At 44.5% G+C, this 27,103-nt stretch overlaps 1 protein-coding gene across 1 annotated transcript; it reads right to left on the bottom strand.

Moving 5' to 3' along the window:
- Nucleotides 1-1,777: 1,777 nt before the first annotated feature.
- On the bottom strand, nucleotides 1,778-26,325 carry HHLA2 (HERV-H LTR-associating 2). Its single transcript, XM_024200338.1, has 7 exons — nucleotides 25,913-26,325; nucleotides 17,441-17,486; nucleotides 14,786-14,873; nucleotides 11,809-12,120; nucleotides 10,931-11,191; nucleotides 6,807-7,121; nucleotides 1,778-1,917 (listed from the first exon to the last, which is right to left on the bottom strand). The coding sequence occupies exons 3-7, from the start codon at nucleotides 14,838-14,840 to the stop codon at nucleotides 1,778-1,780; spliced, it is 1,083 nt and encodes a 360-aa protein (XP_024056106.1). The 5' UTR covers nucleotides 14,841-14,873; nucleotides 17,441-17,486; nucleotides 25,913-26,325.
- Nucleotides 26,326-27,103: the final 778 nt, after the last annotated feature.

The raw sequence follows: 27,103 nt of genomic DNA, 5'->3' as shown, positions 1-27,103 counted from the left end.
TTCAAATTTTGGTGCACTTTTTGTGTGGATTCAAATAGAGCAGTCTTCATCTAGTGGCAGTTCCTTGTGATACACAACATCCAACAACCTCTTTCTTAATTCAGATTGATCTGAGAGTTCCTTCAGAAAATTACCAAAACAGAATGGAGAACAGGTTTTTCAGGGTTGCCAAAAATTCAGATACTTTCTCCTTCTAGCTGGTTTCTTAGATGAAACTTATATGGGTCTGTTAAAAAATTGGCAGTAGGCACAAAAATGCTTCTTTAGAATCTCTTTTATGTTCTCATATTCCAGCTCGTCAGGTTCTTGCAGTCATCTATATCTTCCATAGCATTTGCATTAAAATACTGCTCAAGTCTCTGATCATATGTTATGAAATCTTCTCCTTCTTCATTACATTGTAAACTGTCCATATGCAGCCATTTTATCTTTGCTCTCTCTTTATTTTTCTAATATGGCTCCATCCTTCACTGTCTTATCTGTTATGTTATAGGATACAAATAGAGAAATTAGATAAAAACAAATAATCTTGCTAGAAGGTTGCAACATCACACTGCTCTATTTCACAGAATTCAAAATAATACACAAGAACCCAAACCAGAGAGAAGACAAGCAGGCTGCTCCTAAGGCAGGGAGGCACAAATCACCTCTTCTTCCTTTAAACTGGCTCTTTTCAAACCAACACCAAGCACATGCTTTGTTACAGAGTCTCCCTAGCCTGCAAGCAGCCTCCTGAACTGATTGCTTACAATTCTAATGCAGTCCTCAATGCACCACAGTTGTCATCATGGACGAAGTCCACATTAAAAAGGAATTTGGTCTAGGTCAGAGTGAGGGATTGAAGCCCATAGGTTCCTTTATTGCACTAAACACATGGAAAGGAATAAAGCAGTACAAAGAGTGAGGCCCAGTCTAAACCTAAAACAAGTCGACCTAGTTCACCGCTCAGTGCTGGGGAAAATTTTGCATCCTGTAATGCAGTTAGGTTGACCTTAAGCACCTCTGTAGATGCAGCTAAGATGATGGAAGGATTCCTCTCAGAGAGATCGATTACCTGCAGTGACAGAAAATACCCTTCCATCTATGTAGGAATGTCTACACTGCAGCAACTGTACCTATAGCTACCTATAACATGCTGTAGCTATACCACTGTAGCTGCTGTAGTATAGACATACCCTAAGTATGGGCAGGGGGTGGCCTATAACCTTAGAGGGCTTGGGATCTGCAGCAAACCAGACCCAACCCCCGGGGATCCCTAAAAGCTTTGGATCTGTGTGTCAGAAAAGGATTGAAAGAGTTTGGGGGAAGAGAAGCTCTGTAGAGGTGTATGTAAGCAATTGATTTTTCATTTCAATAACAGAGATTGGACGCATCTAGATTAATTTTTGGGCAGTTTAAAGCTAATATGCTTGCATGAAGCTTCTCTTTCAATGTAGACTATTTGGGGAATGTTTTTTAGATCTGCTTGGTGTAGTGTGCTCTTGAAGAGAAAAACAACTTCCTGACCTCACCTTAGGTATATGCAGAGCAAAAGGAACCTACCCTGGATCACTCAGCCAACACAACATCTAAAACAGAGCAACACAGACATTGCTTGCAGTCTATAGGGGCATTGGGGCTGCCTATTAATCACAAGGAGTAGCAGAAACGGGAATATTAATTACAACCTATGATGTTATATTTTCAGTCTTTTGCCAGCTTCTTAACTAAAACAAATCAAATATGGTTGTCAAGCATCCAAATTCTGACCTTATTAGTAGTACCGGTAGTTATATTTTTACATACATCTTGTTCTAAGGGATTTTACAAAAACAGATATTAAAGTAATACATACCTTCACAGCACACCATACAGCAAAGGCAATGATGAGGATCAGTAGCACTATAACTACTATCCAATGGTGACGTGAGGATTTTTCTAAAAATATATAGTTCATATTAATTTCAAACAAACAGACAATATTAACATTTCTCAAGTGTCTCAGAAGGTTTAAAGCTTATGTGCTCCATCTAAGTGAAATACACAGCAGTGCAGGCTTGACTTAATACTCACAACAGTCCACAATGCACTGGAATGGGTTACCTAGGGAGGTGGTGGAATCTCCTTCCTTAGAGGTTTTTAAGGTCAGGCTTGACAAAGCCCTGGCTGGGATGATTTAGTTGGGAATTGGTCCTGCTTTGAGCAGGGGGTTGGACTAGATGACCTCCTGAGGTCCCTTCCAACCCTGATATTCTATGATTCTAATGGGCATGAGTCTATTACTTCTTTCCCGTTTGTAATTCATAAAGTTCTAACTGAGCTGGGAACTAATCTGTTCTTTCAATTAACATGACTGTAATCTTAACACTGAATTGCAATTTAATTTTTAATAAAAGCTTTTAAGGTCCTGCAATCTTAAGAGAATATAAATTTTCAAATAATAAGTACATTTGAAACCCAAATAGCTGAAAACATGCTCCTTTGCTTACTGCCACAGTGTCAAGGCAGAGCTGTGTGTGTGTGTGGCCTTATGGGGGGAGGGGCCATGCCTGGTGACTTCCATAACAGTCTAATTAAAAACAAGATCAACTGGCCCCATCCTGTAAATACTGTCTTCGGATATAGTGCTCACTACCATGAGTAGCCCCACTGCTTTGCAACCGGACCACTCAGCAGTAAATATTATACCTGGTAGTACAGCTGGCTGGGAAATGGAAATCCCTTCCAGTGAAACATTTTGCATTTCTGTAAGAAGAATTGAGTCTCGGATCAGGATGAAACCTCAGACCATGATTGATTGATTTTTGCAGGAAGGGTTTTAAAGAAAAAATTGTTTCAGGAGACTCAAAACAGAATTGTTGGCTTCCCGTCTGAAAGGAGAAGGAGATGTTCGTTGGGCCATTAGTCATATTCATGAATGTGTTACGGCCTTTTAAGGAACTTGGAGCCATCTGCACCCTCCAACTGTAGCCCCTCCCCTCCTCTTTCAGGGTGAGATTGCTTCCTTAGAGTCATCTCCTGCTTGCCCCCACTCTTTTTATATTTTTGGAGTACACATGCTTGTGGCCTAATGATGGATTATTGAAAAGGAGGGCTTTCCAAACTGACCAAGGATCAAGTTTGCCCAAGATTCGACCACATTGTGAGGGTCCAAGATATGCGACAATGCCCTGAGTTGCTCAGAAAACCTCTAGGGAGGTCAGGTGCCATAGGGTGGAGTAAGCTAGAACTACAATCTTGACCGTTACAGGGAAAAATGTGTGTTCTTGGACCACCACAACACCAACAAAGGCTGAAATCCCTGCTTTCAAAAGCTGGTCCTACAGAAACAGGAGACAAAGACAACCACAGGCTACACAAGCCTGACCAGCCAAGTTGCCCAGAAGACCATGCTGGTGAGAGGTACTAACCAGAGACCACATCACCTGGTCCCACAAGCTGCATTCTTGACTCTGAAGACCACACAAGCAAATAGTGAATCTTTGTTTTTCCTTAAGCAACCTTTTTTCCCTGTTTTATTATTGTGACAGAGGAACCACAGAGTCAAATTTCAGGAAGTAGCATTGTGATCTGACACCTGGGGTTGCAGTGCCATTCAGTGGAGGCACTCTCTGCCCGTTTTGCCCCCTCTTCTGGGTGGCCCTGATGCCAGGTAGTCGAAGAGGACAGCAAAACCCCTCTGCTCTATAAAATGGAAGTAAGAGTTGCTATGTTATCCAAGTAGGGTAATCAGATCAGGGAGAAGCCAACAATAAGACACTAAGCACATAGGAATGTTGGGGGGAGGCTAAATATTACCTTGAGTGCCAAGAGGCAAACAAGTTTGATTCTCAGTCTAAGACGTTCAGCCAGTGTAGTTGCCAGGAGCAAGATCCTGCAATTGGGGTTTAGAGCAAAACAGACAACTGCCTCCTTTAATCTTGCAGTTACCATTTGTAAGAACTGACCCTGTGCGGGTTGGTGAATCAATTCAATAAATTCCTTGATTTATTGACTCAGTTCCATCTGTGATCTTGATTTGATAATTAGTCTCTCTCATTCCCAGTTAGGTTAGTAAAAGTTTATAGCAGTTAGCCTTAGCAAGATTTTCATTTTAAGTTTGCTTGTTTATTAATTTGTAGTAAAACCCATCCCAAGTATACAGAGAGAGATCTTATTTCAAATTTGCAACTGCAGGAGAAATCTTGAGAATGAAGGTAAATTAACTGAAGTATTTGAGAGCCACATTCATGAATTCTTAGATTCCAAGGCCGATAGGCCCCGACTTCCCTTTTGCCCGGTGGGTGCTTGACCCCCCACACCCGTGCAGCACCCTCGCCCCCCCATTCCCCAAAGTCTCCACCCCCATTCCACCCCCTTCCCCCAAGTCCCTGCCCCACCTCTTCTCCGCCTCCTCCCCTGAGTGCGCCACTTCCCTGATCCTCCTGCTCCCTCCCGGAAAGTCCAAAGCGCCGCCAAACAGCTGTTAGGCGGCAAGGCGATGGGAAGCGCTGGGAGGGAGGGGGAGGAGCGGGGACATGGCGCGTTCAGAGGAGGAGTAGGCGAGGAAAGGGCAGGGGGAGCTTGGCTTCTGAATACCTGCTAATTTTTCCCCGGAGTCGGCGCCTATGCCAAGGCCAGAAAGGACCAATGAGATCATCTAGTCTGAGCTCCTGGCTAACACATGCCATAGAACAACGTGATCCTTTCCTGTCCCTAAATTAAAACCTTTGCTCCTCACACAGGTTGTGCTCTCTGAGGCACAAAGACAAAGCTAGAACTCGTGTTGTTTGGAATCCTGTCTAAGAAACACCTCCTGTTTTCTTTGCTCTATACTATTTAAACTTTCACAGACACACACACACTTGAAGCAACACTGTCTGTTCTCAGATCTGCACCAAGCTTGGAGAAGGTAGGGCACAGTTTAAATTTACTGCTTCTTTCTCCATCACCCTTCATTACGTCCAGCTGTATCTCTTCCCTTTTCCCTCCCCACTCAGCAAGTGAGGTACTTTAAAGTTCTCATTTTACTTAAGACTGAGCTGGGATCCCTAAACCAGCTCCGGTCTAAGTAATTGCATTTAACAGCCCATGCTTCTCAAACGCTGTGATTGAGAGATTTTTTTTTTTGTTTTCGCTTTGAAGTACTGCATGGAGAAAAAACTACAAACAACAAATTACATTCCCTAACAATTGTTTACATTATAAATTCTGAATACTAGATTTAACTTACTATTTGACCTTCACTGAGAGAGAACTGGAAAGAGATGGATAAGCTATTCATTGAGTCCCCAGCACTACAATGATAAATATAGCCAAGAGGTCTCACAGCTAAAAATCCACTACAGGTCTCATAAAGTTTAGCCATGCATATAAAAATTCACTTTTGTAAGTCTAAATAAATGTCTTCTATTTGGCATAAAATTGAAAAAAATACAAAATAACTGTGTTGATGTCCAGTGAATTTTCTTTATCAGCTGGCACTGTAGAGTGCGGTTTGTGAGTTTACCATATGTCTGAAGGCAGTTGGTGCCGAGATGTCTCCATCAACAGACGGCATTTAGGGCCTGATCCTGCAAGTTGCTGGGCACTCTCAGTTCCCGCTGAAGTCAGCGGGAACCGACGACACTTGGCACCTCACAAGGTTGTGTCCAAAATCAGCTACTGATATAAGAAAAAATCTCCAAATCTCTCAAGTAAATAAATCCCAATATTCAGAAAAGTCTAACCTTGCTTTTTTCTCATCCAGATCAATATTTCTCTAATAAAATACTACGACATTATTCTACCTCTGTAGCAGGGCCGGCTCCTGGCCGGCTCCAGGCACCAGCCGAGCAAGCTGGTGCTTGGGGCAGCAGATTGTACGAGGCGGCATTCGGCCCAATCCTAGGGTGGCACGGCCGCTTTTTGTTGTTGTTCTGCTCTGGCCGCCCTGTAGGGGGCGGCGGCACAGAGGAGGGGAGCGCCCTGCAGCAAGCCCGGCAGGGCAGCCCGCGTCCTTCCCTCCCAGCTGACCGCGGCACGGAGCCCTCTTGGCAGCTCCCCCCGCTCCCTCTCCCTCCGCCTCGCTAGCCGGGGCACCAAAGCAGGGAGTCCCCCCGCACCCTGGCTCCGGCGGCGCCGCAGGTTTTTGTGGTTTTTCTTTTTTTGGCTTGGGGCAGCAAAAAATCCAGAGCCGGCCCTGCTCTGTAGGAATATAGGCCCACACTAGATTTAGATGAACTATGATTTTAAAATGAGTTGGGATATTAGCATGAACAATTGGCCCAAAGCATGGAACCAAAAAGAATGAAACCATAATAAAGAAGAGTAATTGTGTTACACTTGTAGCAACCCTTCAAAATACCAGTGTTATCTTATTTAAGGTTTGGCCTAAAATAATAGAAATAAAATATAATTAATTGGGTACCAGGTGCAGTAAAGAATTGGCTATAGACGAAACTCCATCTGACCTTAGCTAAGATCTGACCATTGATAATGACATCACTTGTTTGTTAAAGGGAATAAAAGAGTAAACTCTTAAAGGGTGCATTGTTAATACCTGTCTGACCAAGTTGGAGCCAACCAATATGGGTCTAAACACCCCTGGGGTTAGCCAATTTGTAACTATCTTGATCAAATGCCTATAAATGTTTTGTTACTGTTTGGATGTAGTAAACAGCTTTGTAGGCATGTTTAGAGCAATTGTATAAATACCATTAGGTCTTTGGTTCAATAAAGGAATTTATGGTTAAATTAACTTCAACTTGTGTCTCTCAGAGGACTTGAGGTCATTTTTCCTGACATTTTGCAGATTTGAATTGACCTTTTTCTCCCCAACCTGCAGTGTAGAAATTGCGGCAACTTACCCCCAATGTGCAAAATTCTTACAGTGAGTTGTGTATAGTGAGGTGTTGAAATATTGCACATGTATTCTCCACTGTCTGCCAGAGTAAGATCCCTTAAGATTACTGAGTAGTCCTGTTCATTGATTTTCTCCCAAAAGAATCGAGTTTTAAACTGTTCAGGGGGTTGTGATGAGTTGTCAGAGGATGCCAGAACCAAGGTAGATGCATTTCTGATTATTGTCCAAGTAACTATGAAGTCTTTAGCATATGGAGACCCTTCAGCCATAAATTCACATGGAATTGAAACAGTATCTCCTTCCTTTTTAAAAAACGGATCTGAAATATACAATTTAAAAAGCAACAATTAATGGGAAAGCAATGGTTTGAGCAAGTGAAGGATGCTCAGACTTTTTGTGCACTATTTTTGAAGCAATCTTTTGATATAATTGTACTGATACTTCCCTATAAGCTTCGCAAGACATCCGACTGCAGAAACCACTTCTTGAAAGAGTCATTTCAGACACTGTAGTTTAGCCTTAGTAGTTGGTTTAAGCAAACAAACAAAAAGGGGTGACGGTGTGGAGAGGTGGCAACTGCTTTATATTAAATGAGTTTTTGTTTTTGCCAATGCAAAGAGGGTTTTTTCTTAGATGTGAACATTTCCCTATTGAGTCACTCCTACTAACTCTGTAATCTTGTGTTAGCTTTGCTTTCTGACTCTTATGCAAACAAAAGGCACCACCTAGTTTATTTTTACTATCTAAGCTGCATGAAGTCCAAAAAGTAAAGAGCATAAAAGGTGCAAAATTAGACTCCATTTATTTTTGGTTAAAGATCTAAGGTTTTTAGAACACAGGTTCTAAATAAAGTTCATTATTAATGTACTAGTTTAAAATATGAAATTAAATTTAGATATCCTTTTCTTTTTCTTTTTTTTTACCTTTAAGGGAGGAAAATATCTGGACACCACAATTGTTCGGTGCCTAACATTTCATCTTAGTTAATTGCCTAAAATAAAATCTAGTACTACCACACAGCTCCTAAAGTAAACAACAGTGGTGGAACAGAGTCCTCAACTATAAGGATTAGGAGAGGGAAAAAATATTAACATTCAGAGAGTGTTACTGTTTTTTTTCTTTTATTTGGGGGGGGGAAAGGCTTCCTAAAGGATACTTACAGATTAGTAGTGGTCAAAGGAAGATATTAAGTAGGACAGAAATTCTCATATACTCACACAAATTCACAGTGCCTTGGGATGAAATATTGCAACCAGTGCTAGGTGTAGAGTTTATGACTGAGAATAGTGACTCACCTCAATAGGCACAAACGAATGGAGAGGGATGGTTGGCAACTTGTATTGGGGTCAGGGAGCCATAACATTTCTACACTACATTAGCATGCTTGGTGTGTGGGACGAGGTCTACATGATGAGCAAGGGGCACGATTCCCAGCTTGTGTACACACGTTTACATTAGCATGCTAAAAATAGTAATGTAACCATGATAGCATGGCTACAGCGACACAGGCTACAAACCCACCTGATCCCTGAGTACGTACTTGGGGCAGCTAGCCCATGTCATCACTGCCCGTGCTACTGCAGCTACACTACTATTTTTAGTTCGCTAGCTCCAATGAGAGCTAGTACAAGTATGTCTTCACAAGTTGGGTCTCGCACCTCCAGCTCATAGTGTAGATGTAGCTGACATGAGGGGATATGGAGAGTGACTCTGAGGGCCAACAGGGGGGAAAAAACTGCACTCCACATTGCCTCTTGCCTGGCTAGCAAAAGGCTACATGATCTCAAAAGGTTCAGGTAAGCAGCCAGAAATCTGGATGCTTATCCAGACCAATCCCCTAACCCTTTTGAATTTCACTTGCTGTTAGTAAGGACAAATTCTAGCCAATGTGAGGCATTTATAACACTCAGCACCATGTGACCTTTAAGATGTGGGATTCCATTAATGAGCTACGTTAATATGCTACAGTACATACATTCAGAACAAAATTCTGCTCTGCGGAGTGCATAGTGGATTGAGAACTATGAGTTCTGTGCATGGGCTGTAGGGAGCGCAGAGTAGTGGAGTCAAGGTCAGTCACGCAGATCTGACAGGAAACTTTGCTCTTTCATTGCTGTTGCCTCAATTAAGAAATATTTCTTAAGAGAGAAGAGCCTCGGGAAAGCAATGGTTATTTGCTGAAATGGATTTCTAGGGAATGCAAAAAAAGCCCGATGCAGCAGGAGTAAATGGACCATAGGGGAGAGCTAAATTTCAGTGGCCCTGTTTTTCCTTATGGAGTGACACCATCTATTTTCTGCCCAAGTGTATTTTGTTATTTGAATCTGGACAATCTGTTTGGCTGCTGCTCCACTCCCCTCCCCCTCAGGCCCTTTGGGTTTGGGTAGAGGTGAGAAGATGTGATCTGGGGAAGAGGGGGGGGGCAGAAAGAAGACAGGGAAGACAAATGGTAGTGAATAGACTCAAATAAGCAATAGGGGATGGACAGATTGGTAACTAGAACAATAGATGAGGAACAGTTTCCCCCGCCTCCTCCCCGCTGCTACTTGTGCAGAGCAGGCAGGGTGAAAGGAGAATGCTTTAGGTCAGCCACAGGTAATGTCTGGCTGGGTCACCTGGACAATGGGAGAGAAAGAGGTCGGGGATGGATTGGGACAATTTAAAAAAAAAAGGGAGCATCTCTTACTAAGTGATCTTTACGGTAATAAGTACAATGGATCCCAAATCCAGATTGAGGCTATTGAGTGCTACTGTAATATAAAATTAATATGTGCACTAAACAAAGTTAGCTGCCCCAGTGTATTAAATGGGCACAAGCCGAGCCACAGCCATTTAGAGTTGGCTATAGGCAAGTCTTACTATTGGGTGATTGTCATAACTATAAAGGGAAGGGTAACAGCTCTCCTGTGTACAGTACTATAAAATCCCTCCTGGCCAGAGACGCCAACATCCTTTTACCTGTAAAGGGTTAAGAAGCTCGGGTAACCTGGCTGACACCTGACCCAAAGGACCAATAAGGGGACAAGATACTTTCAAATCTTGGGGGGGGGGGAAGGCTTTTGTTTGTGCTCTTTGTTTTGGGGGTTGTTCGCTCTTGGGACTGAGAGGGACCAGACATCAATCCAGGTTCTCCACATCTTTCTGAACAAGTCTCTCATATTTCAAACTTGTAAGTAAACAGCCAGGCAAGGCGTGTTAGTTTACCTTTGTTTTCTCAACTTGTAAATGTACCTTTTACTAGAGTGTTTATCTCTGTTTGCTGTACTTTGAACCTAAGGCTAGAGGGGGGTCCTCTGAGCTCTTTAAGTTTGATAACCCTGTAAAGTTATTTTCCATCCTGATTTTACAGAGATGATTTTTACCTTTTTCTTTAATTAAAAGTCTTCTTTTTAAGAACCTGATTGATTTTTCCTTGTTTTTAGATCCAAGGGGGTTGGATCTTGATCCATCAGGAGTTGGTGGGAGGAAGGAGGGGGGATGGTTAATTTCTCCTTGTTTTAAGATCCAAGGGGTTTGGATCTGTATTCACCAGGGAATTAGTGAAAGGTTTCTCAAGGCTTCCCAGGGAAGGGAATTAGCTTTGGGAATGGTGGCAGCGGACCAGATCTAAGCTGGTAGTTAAGCTTAGAAGTTTTCATGCAGGCCCCCACATTTGTACCCTAAAGTTCAGAGTGGGGAAGCAGCCTTGACAGTGATGCTGTGTGATAGGTTTGCAATGACACTCCAAACCACATTATGGTTGTGTTTAAAAACTCCAGCCAGGGTCATAAGGTTCAAAAACCTATTGAGGAAACCTTTGTGAATCTGAAATAGTTCGAAATTCGAAGTTCGAAATTCATTGTTGTGCAACTTGGGAGGTGGAAAACCCACATGGTCAAAACCTAAGCATGAAGCTGCCACACTCGAAATAAATGCATTTCACAGTTCTAAAATTTGGGGGTGAATGTTGAGGGGTTTTCACTCATCTCAGCCTAGCTGGTTTTATAATCAGCTGAGTTCTATGGAAGGTTATGTAACCTTAACTATTGTCTCTCTACCAATCCAGCACAATGTAGATGCATGCACTCATTATGGCTCAACTGTCATGGGCTATATATGTTTAAGGGATGGAGAATAGTTCAATCCTACCTTCCATTTTCCATTCAGCAGTCCAAGTTTGGTTGTGAAATTGAATGTGACACTGGTAAGAAGAAACTTTGTTTGTAATGTTCTGCTCACTTCTAACTAAATAGAGAGGGCCATCCTGAGTTACTTCCATTTTTGTGTTTTGCATAGATGTACTGTTATATGCCCATGTTATGTTTGGCTCAGGATAAATACGAAAGGCAAGACATTTCAACAGTCTCTCTGTGTCTCGTTTTTCATATTCCATTGCATAAGAGGGGGAAACTGTAAAGACAAAAAAAAAAAAGTCTGGTACTTTCAACATTCGGCTTAACTTGGTGTGATTGGTTTTCTGGAATAATATAGGAGAGAATCTGCAGAACACAGAAGCCAAATCCAATTATTTGTGTTTAGTTCCGACTACAGTGTTGCATTTGCCCCATTATCACTCATCAGTTTCCAAACTTCAGTGAGAATCCACCCTCCACACTTACTATTTAAGTTCACCCGCTACCCAATTGCATCCCGCAGACCTGCAGTGATTTTAACCTCAAATGACTTCACTGTAGCTTTTCATCCTCTGCTAGAACTAGGTTATTTCTTTTACAGCTAGGGTGACCAGATGTCCTGATTTTTTATAAGGACAGTCCCGATTTTTGGGTCTTTTTCTTATATAGGCTTCTATTACCTCTCACCCCCATCCTGATTTTTCATACTTGCTGTCTGGTCACCCTATTTACTGCTGAAATGCAACAGTGAAGTATAGAGCTGCCTTTTAGTGCTGATAGACTGGCAAGATATTGGTGCTACTACCCGGTGTGAGGTATTTCAATTTCAGGTGAGAGGGAAGAGAATAAGATCTGCTACCTGTGCAGTTCAGATATGTTAAATATCCTCCTGACCTGTTACGTGAAGCCTGACTTCCAGTTCTGTTTTATCTTGATTTGTCCCCACATAGCAGCTGTAGGAGCCCTCATCACTCAGGCTCAGGTTACTCAGTTTCAAAGAGGCATTTCCATTGGGAATTTGTTCATGAAAAAGGGATGTTCTCCCCTTGTACGCAGAGTCCTGACGTTCTAGCTGATCCTTCTCGTAGTAGTAGCTGTGCACATTTTTGTTCCCTTTCTTCCAGTAAATTACTTCACCTTTCGCAGGTGGAAAAAAGCAAGGAAGGATAAAATCTTCGGAAAATCGCCCGGTTTCCTCTTCAGGACCTTGAAAACACAATGCACATACTATAAGTGCATGAACATTTCTGAATGGGTTACCGAAAATAAATTAGGTAAGTCCATGTACTTCCTCCCCCCCCCCCACCCTCAAATAAGATTACAACTGCAGTCCAGCTGAATTGATCTTCAGGCCCTAACAGGTGCACATCTCCCACCATTTGTTTGTTTGTTTAAACGTATGCCCATCGTTATAATTTCATGTCACCCTCAGACCTCCCTGAAGCAGGGAGGTTGGGATGACAGTCACATAATCCTTACTTCAGTACACCAGTATTCTAATGCATGACACTCATGTTCAGACATACTCAACCCTGCATCACTGACATTCTAGACTGCAGCCTTCCAGTGCCCAAACTAATAATTGGGATTTCTATACAGTAACTCCTCTCTTAACGTCGTCCCAGTTAATGTTGTTTCGTTGTTACGTCACTGATCAATTAGGGAACATGCTCGTTTAAAGTTGTGCAATGCTCCCTTCAGGGCCGGCTCCAGGCACCAGTCTTCCAAGCAGGAAGCCTTCCAGCTTCTATGTTCAGCTGCCCCCGGGAGCAATTCGGTGGCTTCTGTCTTCTGGCTGAAGACAGAAGCTGCCGCAGAATTGCCGCCGCCGCGGAAACGTGCGTGCCGCCCTAACGGCACATGGACTGCCCCTGCCGTCCGCGGCGGCAATTCGGCGCACTGCTTGGGGCGGCAAAAACAGTAGAGCCGGCCCTGGCTCCCTTATAACGTCATTTGGCAGTCGCCTGCTTTGTCCACTGCTTGCAGGAAGGGCAGCCGGTTGGAGCTAGCTGGTGGGGTCTTGGAACCAGAGTGGACCAGCAGTCCCCGCATCAGCTCCCCTAAGTTCCCTGTGTGGCAGCCACCCAGCAGGCTATCAATTGCCGGGCAGTTCAGCTGTCCCTCCCCACACTGCCCTGTGCTCCTCCTGGGAGCACTTGCTTGCTGTGCCGAGGGTGGGGGAAGAGGGGTGCTAATGTCAGGGTGTCCCTCTCCCCCCACTCCTGTACCCCATCTCTACAGAGCGGGGGGAGGGGGGAAATGACAAGGCTCAGGATGGAGGGAGCTTGCTGGCAGCAGCTGCTGTCTCAACTTGCTGATCTATTTAAAAAGGCAATGTACTTACAGTTGGGTCAGCGTACTTAAAGGGGCAATACGTCTCTCTCTCTCTCTCTCTCTCTCTCTCACACACGGTTTGTGTCTCCATCTCTCTCTCTCTCTCTCTCTCTCTCTCATACACACACACACGCATGCACCCCTCCACACTTTGAAAAGTGGAGGGAGTGGTGCACTTGAGTGGGATAGCGTGGGTTCATCATCACGTTCAGTTTCCGCAGGGAATGTTTGCAGCCACTGCCATGTGTCTATTGTGTCTCCTCCCTCCATTCGTGCTGCCTTGTAGAGTGTGAGGCTACATTAACAACCATGTATTAACCCTTGAGGGTTCAGCCGAGTGCTAGTTCATCATTTAGCAGCAAAGCATTCCCTGGGAAATATCCAACCCTCTGAGGGCTTGTCTACATTACCCACTGGATCAATGGTGAAGACACCGCGGTAAGTAGATCTAAGTACGTCGACTTATTCACGTTGCTGAAGTTGCGTAACTTAGATCGATTCCCGCCCCCAGTGAAGACCAGGCCTGACTCCACCACCTCAACCAAGCTTCACAATCATCATTGCTGTGTACAGTATTAAATTGTTTGTTTAAAACTTAGAGAGAGAGAGAGCGAAAGAGAGAGAGAGAGAGAGTGTGTGTGTGTGTGTGTGTGGAACCTAACTCCCCCTATATATATTAATTCTTCTGAGGAAATTGGATTCGCTTAACATCCTTTCGCTTAAAGTAGCATTTTTCAGGAACATAGCTACAACGTTAAGCGAGGAGTTACTCTAGAGCTTTACAGCTCCAGTACGCTGTACCAACATTAGCTAATTAACCATAGCCCTTTATAAGTTAAACATAGCATTACTTGAGGTTCTTTTATCTCAGATGGTAGGGAGCCTGTTGATTTGGATCTAAAGTTCCTGTGTGCTCTCTCTGCTGTTACCCTGAAGACCTGGGGAGCAACATCGGGTAGAATAGCTGATAATTGATACTGTCGGTATAATCAGAGAATTGTTACAAATTGGTGTCTGATTGATATATTTGGAATTGGGATCAACGTTGACTTAAACTAGGGTGACTGTATGTTAACCATGGCTATTGAATGGAACGTCACGCCTGCTCAAGGGTATATCATCATAATGTTGTATTCCGAGGGCTGCAGCCTACAGAGGAGAACAGACCTGCTACAGATAATGAAGATTCTCAAGTGGGGGGGGGGGCTGATGCTTTAGAACAGAAAGTTCCAGCATACTAAGACCTACCTACTCAAGAAACTCTGTTGTTCTTAGATTGCTGCTTTCTTGTGCTTCAAGCTGCCTTCATATATCAAAGGAGAAAAAAGCATGGCCGAGTTTGTGTTTCCTTTGCTGCAATTCAATCCATTTATGAGGACATCCTTATTTTGCTTTGAGTGACATATCAATTGAGTGCCTTAAGCTGATTCTTTACCATGATTTTTATCTTGACAATGTCCCTTTTAAGTAATTCACCTCTTGAAAAAAAAACCTTTAATTTCTTTATCATTTCCATGAACACACAGCTAAAACTTACCTGAAACTACAGCATGCAAATGAAACAGAAAGATGAGTATTTTCTGCACCTTCATGTCTTCTTTGATTCACAGTAGTTTCATTTCTAACTGATAACATAGAGGAGAAATAAAAAACAGTTTAAGGTCTGTAAAATGCTTATCCTATTGTACTGTATCAATCAACAATTATTATAATGTTATTTATATAGCTCTAGATGTGGAGGGGCCTTTCTAGACATAGTGCAGGTCTGTTATCAAGAGTTTAAAGTCCTGATTCTGCAACGTTTCAAGTGGGTGAACTCTTGCACCATTGTGGAGCCTCAATGACTTTAACAGGGCTCCAGGCTAATGCAGGGGTGTGCCCACACCTACCAGCTATATGATCATGGACCTAAATGGGAAATGTACAAACAACTCCACTGCTAATCCCAAGCATTCAAAAATCAGGAGTCAGGTCCCCAAAATCATAAGGGGCTTAAAAATCACAATTTAAAAGGGGGGGGAAATGTCTTCTGGTTTCTGGACCTTCAGCGTTCATATTTTCAAGATTTTCTCTGCAACTTTGAGGGCTAGAAACTTGATTTAACAAAAATGGAAACTGATAATATCACATAAAAGAAAATTACCAGTCTTTAATCTGTTGTGAGGAACCATTAAAGACAAATGTGATAAGACTAATTATTGTATGCAGCAAAGTTATGCAATTAACTTTGTAGTTCAGAGAACAGTGAGATTTAAACTAACAGCTCAATTCTGCCCCTATTTATCATCATCATCATCATGTTACCATTACGCTTCTAGCGTTTAGGGCAGTGACGAAGCTCCTCCACTCCTGTCTGTTTCTGGCAAGTCTTTCAATGGTTCCCCAGCTGTGTCCCAGGTTTTTCAGTTCAGTTTCCACAGCTCTTCGCCATGTTGTTTTCGGGCGGCCTCATTTTCACTTGCCTTCAGGTGTCCATCATATTGCTACTCTGGTGATAGAATCAGTTTCCATCCAAAGCACATGGCCAATTCATCTCCAGTGCCTCCTGGCAATGATGGTGCTCATATCCTCTTGATTGCACTGTGTCAATAGATCTTGGTTTGAGATTGTTCTGGGCCAAAAGGTACAGAGGATTTTTCTGAGGCAGGTTGTATGGAATGAAGACAGTTTGGACATGTCATACATTGTCATTCCCCAGCATTCTGTACTGTAAAGTAATGTTGAAAGTACGTAGCTCTGATAAATCTTGAGTTTGGTTTTGGTTTTGTATTTTTTATTATTTCCAGACTGTATTTAAGCTCCTGAAGGTGTTCCTGGCTTTATTGATTTGTTCTGGATATCCTGGCTTGTTCCACCATCCTGGCTGATGGTGCTGCCCAAGTATGTGAATGTTTCTACATTGGTGAGAACATAATCCTCTATCAAGGATGGCGAGGCAATATTAAAGGTCATATTATCTGTCTTATTGTGATTGATTTTCAGTCCAATTTGCTGGCTGAATGCATTGAGTCAAGTTGTTTTTCCTTTTATATGGTGTTGGGTATATGACAGGAGAGCAACATCATCTGTGAAGTCCAGGTCTTCTAGGGATGAGAAGGGTGTCCATTTAATGTCTCTTGGAATGTCTTCTGTTGTACACTGCATTACCTAGTCAATGGCAGTGTTGAAGAGGATTGCAGACACGACACACCCCTGATGTACTCCTGTTTTGACTTCAAAACTGAGCTCACGGTGATCAACACTGCATGTAAAGTTGAAATAGAAACTTTTGATGATGTTGATTATATGGAGAGGGATTCTATATGCCTGCAGATTGCACCATAGGCTGGTCCTGTGAATGCTATCAAAAGCCTTCTCAAAGTCTATGAAGTTTATGTAGAGCTGCTGTTGCCATTCTAAGCATTGTTCTATTATGTTTCGTAGAGTTAAGATCTGGTCTGTGCATCCATGCCCTTTCTGAAAACCTGCTTGCTCTTTTCTGAGAATGCTATCAACATATCTGATATACACTGGACTATGATCTTACACAAGACTTTGCTTGGCACAGATCAAAGTGTGAAACCACGCCAGTTATTACAATCACTGAGAGCTCCTTTCTTTGGTAACTTCACTATAACCCCATTGGTCCACTCACCTGGCATTTTTTCCCTTTCCCAGACTGACGTAACTAGAGGGGCCAGGATAGATGCTGCTAAATCTGGATTTACCTTGAACAATTCTGCATTCAAGTTATCCTTGCCAGGAGCTTTCCCATTTTTTAAGGATTTGATGGCTTGCATGATCTCTTCCTTAGTCGGGGTGTCTGTGATATCAACACAGCCCCTAGTTAAGCAGTGCTTCATTTGTGCCAGGGCTGAGCCCCAGCACTTCTAGGCCTGGGCAGTTCACAGCCCTGGCACCTCTGCCTTGCTGCATCAGTTACAAAAGTAAAAACATTGCTTGAGTCCCAGCACCTCTTTCATTACAGATTTAAGCACTGTATTTAAGTTTAAAAGTTCAATACTGTCAACATTTTTAAACCAGTTGGTTCTGTAGCCACATACAATGTGATGCACTATCTGACTTCTGCTTTTATAGAAGCTGCTGGAATGGAAGTGTTTTCCTATTCCCCCTTTCCTATATGGCTGGGGGCAGGTGTTTCCTGTCATCAGAAAGACCCAGATGGGTTTGCAGTATAACAGTGTGTCCCTACCTGGAAGTCCCCTCTGAAGACACATGAAGCAGACATCCAACACCTCCTGAAAACACATATAAAATGATAAGACAGCAAAGGTTAAGTTAGGAGTTTGGCTGGGGCCGCGAGAAGCAGCAAGAGGGAAGGCAGGGGAGCTCCCCTTAGAAATTAAAGTAATAGAGTTGAAACTTTAAGCAAACGGTCAGGTGTTAGCCTGTTGCCAATGTATGTGAACAGATCTGTAAGGTCCAGTTTGTAGAATCTGCACAACTGGCCCTTGGAGAGTTCCAGCCAATTCTAATCTCATTTGCTTCCATGTTATAATTTACAGTGCTGCAGCATCTTTCATCCAGAAAGTTTGCAAGTCAACTTCGATTATATAGAGGATAACTGAAATAAATTCATGGCCACGTGTATACCGAAATCAAGGTTGCCAATTAAACTGCCCATACAGATGTGGAGGTGCAAGGAAGATATAGAAGGTAGAGCCTCCTGTTTTAGAAACACAGACCTCTATCATTTGAGCCAAAGGAAAATCGTTCTCCACTAGTCACTACTATTATGGCTGTTACCCCTTTGCTAGCCAATACTTGGGGCCTTGCTGGGTTGTTTTTCTTAGGAGGAGAAATTGATGAGAGAAGTCAGGTATTTCTTCAGAGCAATCCTATTTATTCACATACAATGTACACAAAGTCCTGTTTCCCTGAACACGGTAGGACCTAATAGCAGGTAGTTTTCACTCTGAAATCCAAGTCTACCCTTCTAGCCCAAAAGAAGCACTGTCTCTTGGCTTCCTCCCCAAGGGCCCTGCTCACACCTGTTTCTCCTGCTTTCGGCCTCTAATACACACAGCTGCAACCAATCAATCGCCAAACCACTGTGTTTCACAATCAGTCCCAGGGAAACCCCTCAGTCCACATAGTTTAGCTTCTGTTCAGTATGGCCCATTGCCTCAGGCAGTGGCTGTCTATTGTTTACATCTATCACTACATTAAGGGGTATTTAATTCCTCCTTCCATTTAGCTTGAAAGAAAGGTACTTAGTACATCCATCAACTTTAATAGCCACTGGAGGGAACAGATATGTCCCCTGAGCACTCATGCTGGGAGGTGGCAGCAAGCCCACAGAGTGCAGATGATTGGCCCGGACCCCTGGATGACCTGGCCCCACAAGAAGCAGATGACTGGCCCGGACCACTCGACCCCTCAGGAGACAGATGGGTGACCTGGACCGCCGACTGGCCCAACCCCGGCATAACTTCTGCTGGCAACTGAGGCCCCCACTGATCACCTTATCTCAGTGGACCAGCAGGTACCCTTGCAGGGGGAGAGTGCAAGTGGCCCAGGGGTGGTAGACCCCTGTCTGGCTGCAATGCTGGCAGAGGGTGATTCAGCGTGTTACGACTTGGATCCCCGCTGACGTGGTGGCAGACCCCTCCACCACCCTTAGGGCCCTGGGCTGGGATGCAATGGAGTGGGAGGGCCTGCGTCCCCCCTGCCACCCAAGCGGTGGGTAGCAGTCTCCCCCTCCCTCAGGCTAGCTGAAGGAAAGCCTGAGTTACCTGACATTGTTTGCAGCCCCACCTGAGTACAAGGTTGGAGCTGAGTGACTCTGTTTCCTGCCCTGCTCTGAACCAGAGCCTAGGCTGATCGACTATTTGCAGCTCCACCTGAGTGAAGGCTTGAGGAGGTACTAGGGCTGCAGGGAGGCAGACAGGGCAAGAAAAGGCAGCAGGTCCAACCCCCTTGCCAGTGATGAATGGTCATTTCAGACTGCCGTTTGCCCCTGATGACTGGCAGTAGCCACTGAGGTATAAGGTGGGTATAGGGGTTTGGGGTTCCCCTGGGAGGGGAGACCCAGAGTGTGGGGATACTGCAATGGAGCAGCAACCCAAGGTAAGGGGCACCGGTGTCTGGGAGGGATGTGGGGTCTGAACTGGTGAAGATAAAGGGACTGCAGAGGTGCAGGTAAGGGCAGGAGAGAAACCGACCAGAGGAGGGCGCTCCTGAGCTAATTCCCAGACTGACCGGCAGGAGGCGCTACAGCAGTGAGTGTCCAGTTCTACACCCCTGTAGGTTTCAAATTCTACCCAGTGGAAAACCATACTATACATATGCCCTAGAGGGTAAATTACAATTTTATCTATATGATAAGGCAAATGTCTCTGGGGAGGCTAGGACAAGGAAGGTATTCAATATGTCTAGCCCTACCTTTCAGCCTCCCAATTCTAATCTTACTTCTCATCTGACCCTCCACCCTCGTGGCAGTTGCATGAATGACCCAGGATGTGTAGCGCTTGGATAAGGAATAGTTTAAAACCCAGTCCAGATAAAATAGAGGTAATTACGGTAGGTTGGAGTAAACAGCTGTAGTCTAGATACAAAGTATATCAATGACCCTGCTGGAGGGGTTGTGACTGCCATTTCTGACAGTGCGTAAAACTATGTTATCACTACAGGAAAAGGAGGGGGAGTGAGTTGCCTTCAGGAAAGACACTTGAATAACCTGGTAAAAAGGGTAAACACCATGGGAGGTGGAGTACTTGCAAATTTATTAGAGCATAAGCTTTCGTGAGCTACAGCCCACTTCTTCAAAACCTGTCATGGGAGGTGGGTATCATAGACCTCCCCAGACAGCCTGGTGCGGTCCCGATGCTCTGCCCTGGCCCAAACTGGCTGGCCGGTCTGCCAAGGGGACTCAGGGCAGCTGGCGCTGGGACCGCGCCGCCCGGCACACTGGGGCTGGCATGCTGCAGCCGCACTGCCCAGCCACCCGGCGCTGGGGCCAGAGGCCACAGTGGGGGTGCTCTGGGCTACTGTGGAGGAGGGAGGGCAGAAGGGGAGAGGCTGGGGACTAGCGTCCCCCCAACAGTCAGCTCACTGGCTGCCCATGATAACCACTTGAAAATAACCTAGCATGAAGCCAGTATGACTCTTTATAGAGCTATTAAAACAGAATAACTCACGCCTTATCAAAACTATGGCACTCACAGCTAAATTGGATTTTAGAGGGCAGGTGTGAAATTGTGGCATTGTAGCCCAGGGAACTGAACTGACTGGAGTGTGTGGAGTAATATGTCCTCCCAGTATATGTATCAACAGACGTCCTCCCTGACCATCTTGGTTAACAGGCATTGATGGACCTAACCAGATCTCTTCTGAACCCAGTTATACGTTTGGTCATCACTACATCCCATAGCAATGAGTTCTATAGCTTAATTCTGCATTGTGTGCAAACATATTTCCTCTTGTTTGTATTAAACTTGCTGCCTATTAATTTCATCGGTGACCCCTGGTTTTGTATTATGGAAAAGGGTAAATAACACTTCTTGATTCTCTTTTTCCACGCCATTCATGATTTTATAGATCTCTATCATATCCCCCCTTAATCATCTCTTTTTTGAGTTGAACAGCCCTTATATTTTTAGTCTCTCCTCATATGCAAGCTATTCCGTACCCTTAATCATCTTTGTTGCTCTTTTCTGAACTTTTTCCACTTCCACTGTATCCTTCTTTGAGATGAGTGACCAGAACTGGACACAGTGTTCAACTATGGGGACACCATGGATTAGTGACATCGTGATATTTTCTGTCTTATTTTCTATCCCTTTCCTAATAGTTCCTAACATACCATTAACCTTTTTGACTGCTGCTGTGCACTGAGCTGAAGTTTTCAGAAAACTGTTCACGATGACCCCAAGATCTCTTTCTTGAGTGGTAACAGCTAATTTAAAACTCATCATTATATATGTGTAGTTGTTTTCCAAGATGCATTACTTGCATTTATCACTATTGAATTTCATCTGCCCTTTTGTTGCTCGTGCAGTGTCGCTGTATAAGGATCCACCACTGGATCGGTCCCTGGATATTAGAGAGAGAAGGTGGATGAGAGAATATATTTTATTGGCTCCACTTCTGTTGGTGAGAGAGACAAGCTTCTGACCCACACGGAGCTCTTCTTCAGGTCTGGGAAAGGTACTACAAGCACCACCAATAAACACAAGATGGAACAGATAGTTTATCTGTGACACTCCTAGTGGAGTAACTCTATTTTTACCAGTGAAAATAAAAGCAGATTTTGACCCTATAAAACGTGTCTGGTTTCAGAACAAGGATTTATTTATTCCTTAGCATACGGCATTTCAGATGATCGTTTACTCTCTCTTTATGATTGTAACCTGGCAACAGCTGATTTAAAGTATGTGTAAGTGCTTACAAGAATTAAAGCTCTTGATACTTCTACCAATAAGGAAGTAAAGCTAACTTGGAAAGCTGCAGGTAACCAAAGCAGCATATTAGTCCAGATGACTTTTGTTGCACAAAAATGAATACGACTACAGTCTATACATTGTTAAATCTCTGCATTAGCTCAAGGAAGCCAAACCCTAGATGTTTTCCATCTCTAATTGCGATAGACCAAATCCAGGGCGCATTTTACATGTTAGAAGCCCCTTATCTTGTATGCTGTCTCTGTATTTCAGAAACCAGGACTGAAAGGGGGCAACATGATACTGCTGTGTGTTCCAGAACTAAGTAATTTCAGTTTACAGTGGTGGATCCTTATATGGGTTACTTCAGAAATTATCAGAAACCAGCATGTATGTAGCAACTCAGCAGAAGTAGCCAAAAGTTGAGAAGTCTTCTGGGATCCTGTAATATGTTCTCTTTGTGCTATTTTTTCTGGCGCCATTCCTCTTGGGGGCACTTTACTTAACTGGGAACTGATTTTTTTCATAAAGAAGTATATGCCAACACTACATTTTTTTTCTTTAATAAAAAGGCAGAAGTGGTTTAAAAGTCAGAAAGAGGTAGGGTGACCAGACAGCAAGTGTGAAAAATCAAGACGGGGGGTGGGGAGTAATAGGCGCCAAATATCAGGACTGTCCATATAAAAATGGGACATCTGGTCATCCTAGAACAGGGGTGGGCACACTTTTTAGCCCGAGGGCCATAACTGGGTATGGAAATTGTATGGCGGGCCATGACTGCTCGTGAGGAAATTGGGGGTGGGATGCAGGGGGGTGAGGGCTCTGGCTGGGGATTAGGGGTACAGGAGGGTGCTCCGGGCTGGGACCAAGGGTTTCATAGGGAGGGAATGGGATCAGGGCTGGGGCAGGGGGTTGGTGTGCAGGAGGGGCTCAGGGGTGCAGGCTCTTGGCGGCGCTTACCTCAAGCAGCTCCAAGAAGCAGCGGCATGTCCCCACTCTGGCTTCTACACATGCCACCCTGTCCGCAGGCACCGCCCCTGCAGCTCTCATGGGCCACGGTTCCCGGCCAATGGGTGCTGCGGGGGCAGCATGCAGAACCCTTGGCTGCCCCTACGTGTAGGAGCCGGAGCGGGGACATGCCACTGCTTCTGGAGCCAAGTGGAGCGGGGCAAACCCCCTACCTCACTCCCTGGCTGGAGCGCCAGAGCAGGGCAAGCCCCGGACTCCACTCCCCGGCTTGAGGGCCGGATTAAAACCTCTGGAGGGCTGGATGCAGCCCCTGGGCCGTAGTTTGCTCACCCCTGTCCTAGAATGAAGCCAGGTCTGTGCTAGAAACTTTTGCTAGTATAGCAATGTTGGTTAAGGGTGTGATTTTGTGTGTTTTACATTTCTAAACCAGCAAAAGCCCTAGTAGAAGCAGTTACACTGGCATAAAAGGGCTTTTGCCACTATATTTTATCTTGCTTGCCAAAGTAGCATAAACTAAACTATACCAGCAAAAGCACTTTTTTGGGGGGTATAAACTGCATCTACACTTAAGAGGGTTTTGCCAGTATAGCAGCAAAACTTAAATGTCAGCTAGACCTTACAACCTGGAACTCATATCCATGATTCATATGATATAGAGTAGAATGGATAACAGTGAACACTGAACTGCATGCCCACTTTCCCTCTATTTCAGGGGCTCTCTATGCTCCCTCTTTTCCACCTTCCACCATGGCAGAGTGTCTGTGTGGCCTCCCCTTCCCTCGTGTGAGGGGCACCTTCTTCCCCTCACCATTCTCTTTCCATTTTTATTTTTTGTTGGCTCAGTTTGGTGAACTGCTGCAGCTAATGGCCAGTCTGGTCAGGCAATACGCAGCACACGTTGGTCTGGTTATTAATCCAGATACAACTAAGTCACTGGCTATTACCATCAAGTAGCCTCCAGCTCCAGATTACTACCAGTGCAGTATTAACTTGTGCAGACATGATATCAAGCAGGTAGCGACTGTCAAATACTGTACTTCGGAAGCAACAGTCAGTGCTGGAGGATGCTCAAAAGATGGGCGTGCTCTTACAGCAGCAACCATGTGTGTCAGGCCCTTCAGCAGCATCCGTGGAGACGTTGGGCCACCAAGATTACTACAAAGCTGCGGCTCTACAGAACCATGGTTATACCAACTGTATTGTGGGCAGTGAGGAAGGATGAAGAGTGGCAGACTGACATTTTTGATTCTTTGTCTTCACCAGCTGCTCCATATTAAGTGCAGGACAACCTCAGCAATGAGGGTATTGGTAGCTGAACCCAACAACTCCCTCCATCAGCAGTAGTTCAATTTCAGTGGCTTTCTTGGTATGGACATATTATTAGGATGGAAGACCAACAAATTACAGAGTGCATTTACTAAGGAATGCCACTACATGGTCAGTAATCAGGTGGTCAGCAAAAGCTTTGGTGGTGCAGTAAGATCACCAATGACAGAAAGACCGAACATCCAGTCAGACTGTCTTAAAGACTGAGCTAGAGATCAATTTGGCTGGCTTTCAATGTGAAAGGAAGCTACGTTCCTTTGGAATTTGCCATGATGATTGATGTGTAGCTACCACCGCCTAAAGAGAGGCTTGCATATACTGGTTGAAACTGGATTCTCCAGGGACCAATAGCGAAAGGATTTGGGGATAAATAAACTCAGTTTAAACTGATCCAGCAAACAGGCAGGATCTCCAGTCCATAGAAGGCCCCATTCCTTAGGAAAGGGTTGAAATGGCTTTGGCCTACTGAGGCCACACAAGAGTGAATGTGCTGGTTCTGAGTTGAAGCTGTGATGATTTTATGACCACAGGAGAGACCCCTATGTGGGGTTTGAAAGACTAATCACCAACCAAAGCCCTTTCGGGAGTGATGAGGTGATCTCTGGTAAGAATATTAGCATGTGTATAGATTCTTTTGTTTTTAATATGTTTTTTCTAAAATGCTTTCACCTTGAGAATAAATGTGCTTGCTATAAAGAGTTGTGTGGTAACTTAACTGTGGCAATTACACTGTGTACATCTATGAGGAGAGAAATGAAGTAAGCCTGCTTAGGTAGTCTGGCTGATGCTGGGGAGGTTGCAGTATAGCCAGGAAACTGTTCGGCATGGAAATACCCGTCAGAAAAAGACTCATATCTCCACCCAACAGCAGCAACAGCTGGGAAGCCAGAAGCCTTGAGCAGGTGCCCTTGCTGGACCACACAGGGGGAGTACAGGTGCTGATGCCCTGAATTGTGCTAGTTAAACAGGAGGTGTTTTCCATACTCAGAAATCTGAGCCTGCCTCTCTAGTGAGTCCTGTGCCCAAAAAAGCTCTCTCTCGCTCTCTCTCAAACACACAAAAATGCAACCAATCAATCCCTCAATCTCTGCTTTTCCAGTCAGTCCCCAGGTAAACCCTTCTATCTACATGGCTTAGCTTCTGATTGGGCTTGCCCTGTGTGCTAGTGTCCTCTTCCTTCAGCTATCACTACACAAAGGGGCATTTAACTGCTCCCTCCATTTAGCACAAATAAAAGATAGCTAGTATATCCACTGATTTTTACCAAGTCTGGGACTGATCTAGAGAACCAAGCCATGTTTGATCTAGTGTAATATTATTCAAGTTGTTAGAGCTTCTAAACATTTTGTTGTGAGTATATTCTTAATGGAGAGACAAAGAGGGTGAGGTAATCTCTTCTTGGACCTCAACCACCTTGTCCCTCTGCTATCCTGTGACAGACACAGCTACAACTACACTGCATAGAACAGTGGAAGATACCAAATTTAGCCATCTGAAATGAAAACCAAAAAAAACAGAAGCTGGTCCCATAAAAGATATTACCACATCCACCTTGTCTCTCCATTAAGACTATATATTAAGAATAGGACTGACAGAGTTACAACCACACTGAATATACTCTTACTGACTGTCAGAGATTTGAATTCACATTAGTTTTGAAAAGTTGTTAGCAAGTCAAACTTAATGGTAGTAAATAAAAAAAAATCAGATTTGTTGTTGAAATTTAGACAGAGAAAGAATTGTGAGCCTGAGGTCAGGCAACAGACTAAGTAAGAAACCGATGAACAAATGTATTAAAGGAATAAATAGGATAATTATGGCATTTTAGTTTTGAAAGTACCTTTTAATAAGTTAAACATAGTTAAATTACTGACCAAACAAATCTATTCTTAAAATAGCACAACTCATATTTCCCCATCTTTAACAGCAGTTAATCATATTTGTATTTTTGTTAAGCATTTGGTCTAAATTGCAAAAATGGTACTCACAGTAAATGAAATCAGTGCTGCCACATAGTCAGCTGGTCAAAACTGAACTATGCCTCTCTATCGAAAGAGGTGGGTTGGGTAATGGGTAAGCAACATTCCTTGGAGGTCAAAAGTCTATTGAACCATGCCAAAAGACATGAGGGCTGAAAGGTGTGTTGCTCTTACAATTACTTCATACATTTACTGCAGCTGAAAGATATGGGGGACAGGCAAAATCTTTCCCAGTAGGTATTTGGTAGTGCCCTTGTATGCAGCTGGGTTTGTGTCTTTCATGGAGCAGCAGATGAATTTCATCTTCTAAAAGCCAGGCGCTGCCAAGCTAAGACTGACAATGGGAAATGGACAGGCTTAGGCCAAATTAATCCTCAGTAGCAAGTGGAAATCATCCCTCTTCCCGAATCCCTGGACTTACCCTTCTGCCCATCCCCCAAAAAACAACAGGCGTGGAGCTTTCACACACCGAAACCCTGCCATACCCCAGCGAGAGAGACAGGGAGGGTGAGGTAATATCTTTGATTGGACCCATTTTTGCTGGGGAGCGAGACAAAGCTTTCAGGCTTATGCCCAGTTCTCATTCAGGTCTGGGGCACTAACTCAACGCGCCAGAGACAGCAAGAGAGCGAGCTGCCCCCACACCTAGCCAGCCCCGTCCCCAGGGCACAGCTCGGGCGTTATCTCAGCCACATTCACCTCTGCCCTGAAGCCCAGGGGCAGCCCTGCTGCAGCGCAGCGTGTCCGAGGATGCGGGCAGCAGGGACGGTGGGCGGGGCCGTTGCAGGGGCTCCCCCGCCTGCTCCCCACCGTGGGCGCCTCTGGCAGTCACAGCGCCCCCCCTCTCTGCCCCACCCCGCGCAGGTTGCGAAGACGTTCTAGTGGAGGGGGCGGTCCTCTGGCCGTTCCTCCAATCAGTTTTCGGCTCTGGCACTCAGCTCCGCCCCTTGGACGCTCCTACGGCTCCTCCCGCCCCTTTTTGCGTTTAGCCAATCAGCGGGTGGCGGGGGAGAAGACGCAAAGCCTCTTCTCCCCCCACCGGAAGAGAGGGCAGTGACTGCTCGGCGACGTAGCTATGCTGCCCAGTCTCTATGGTTTTCCTCTATAGTCCGCGAGCGGAAGTGACGCACACAAAATGTGTAGCACAGAATCAAGCCCTTTACACTCTAAGACGCTTCTGATGAGGGGGCGGGGCTCTAA

This window comes from Terrapene carolina, unplaced genomic scaffold, assembly GCF_002925995.2.
Source record: "Terrapene carolina triunguis isolate 2854851 unplaced genomic scaffold, T_m_triunguis-2.0 Scaffold558, whole genome shotgun sequence".
Classification (NCBI taxonomy): domain Eukaryota; kingdom Metazoa; phylum Chordata; order Testudines; family Emydidae; genus Terrapene; species Terrapene triunguis.
This window is presented reverse-complemented; position numbering and strand designations above follow the sequence as displayed.

What these genes read in the sequence shown, in the direction of transcription:
- HHLA2 (XM_024200338.1), bottom strand. Translation starts at nt 14,840, where the DNA reads ATGAAGGTGCAGAAAATACTCATCTTTCTGTTTCATTTGCATGCTGTA. An exon ending in AGTCAGGCTTCACGTAACAG is followed by an intron (nt 11,192 to 11,808) that starts GTCAGGAGGATA and finishes TTGTCTTTACAG; the next exon opens with TTTCCCCCTCTTATGCAATG. An exon ending in TGCTGAATGGAAAATGGAAG is followed by an intron (nt 7,122 to 10,930) that starts GTAGGATTGAAC and finishes TGTATATTTCAG; the next exon opens with ATCCGTTTTTTAAAAAGGAA.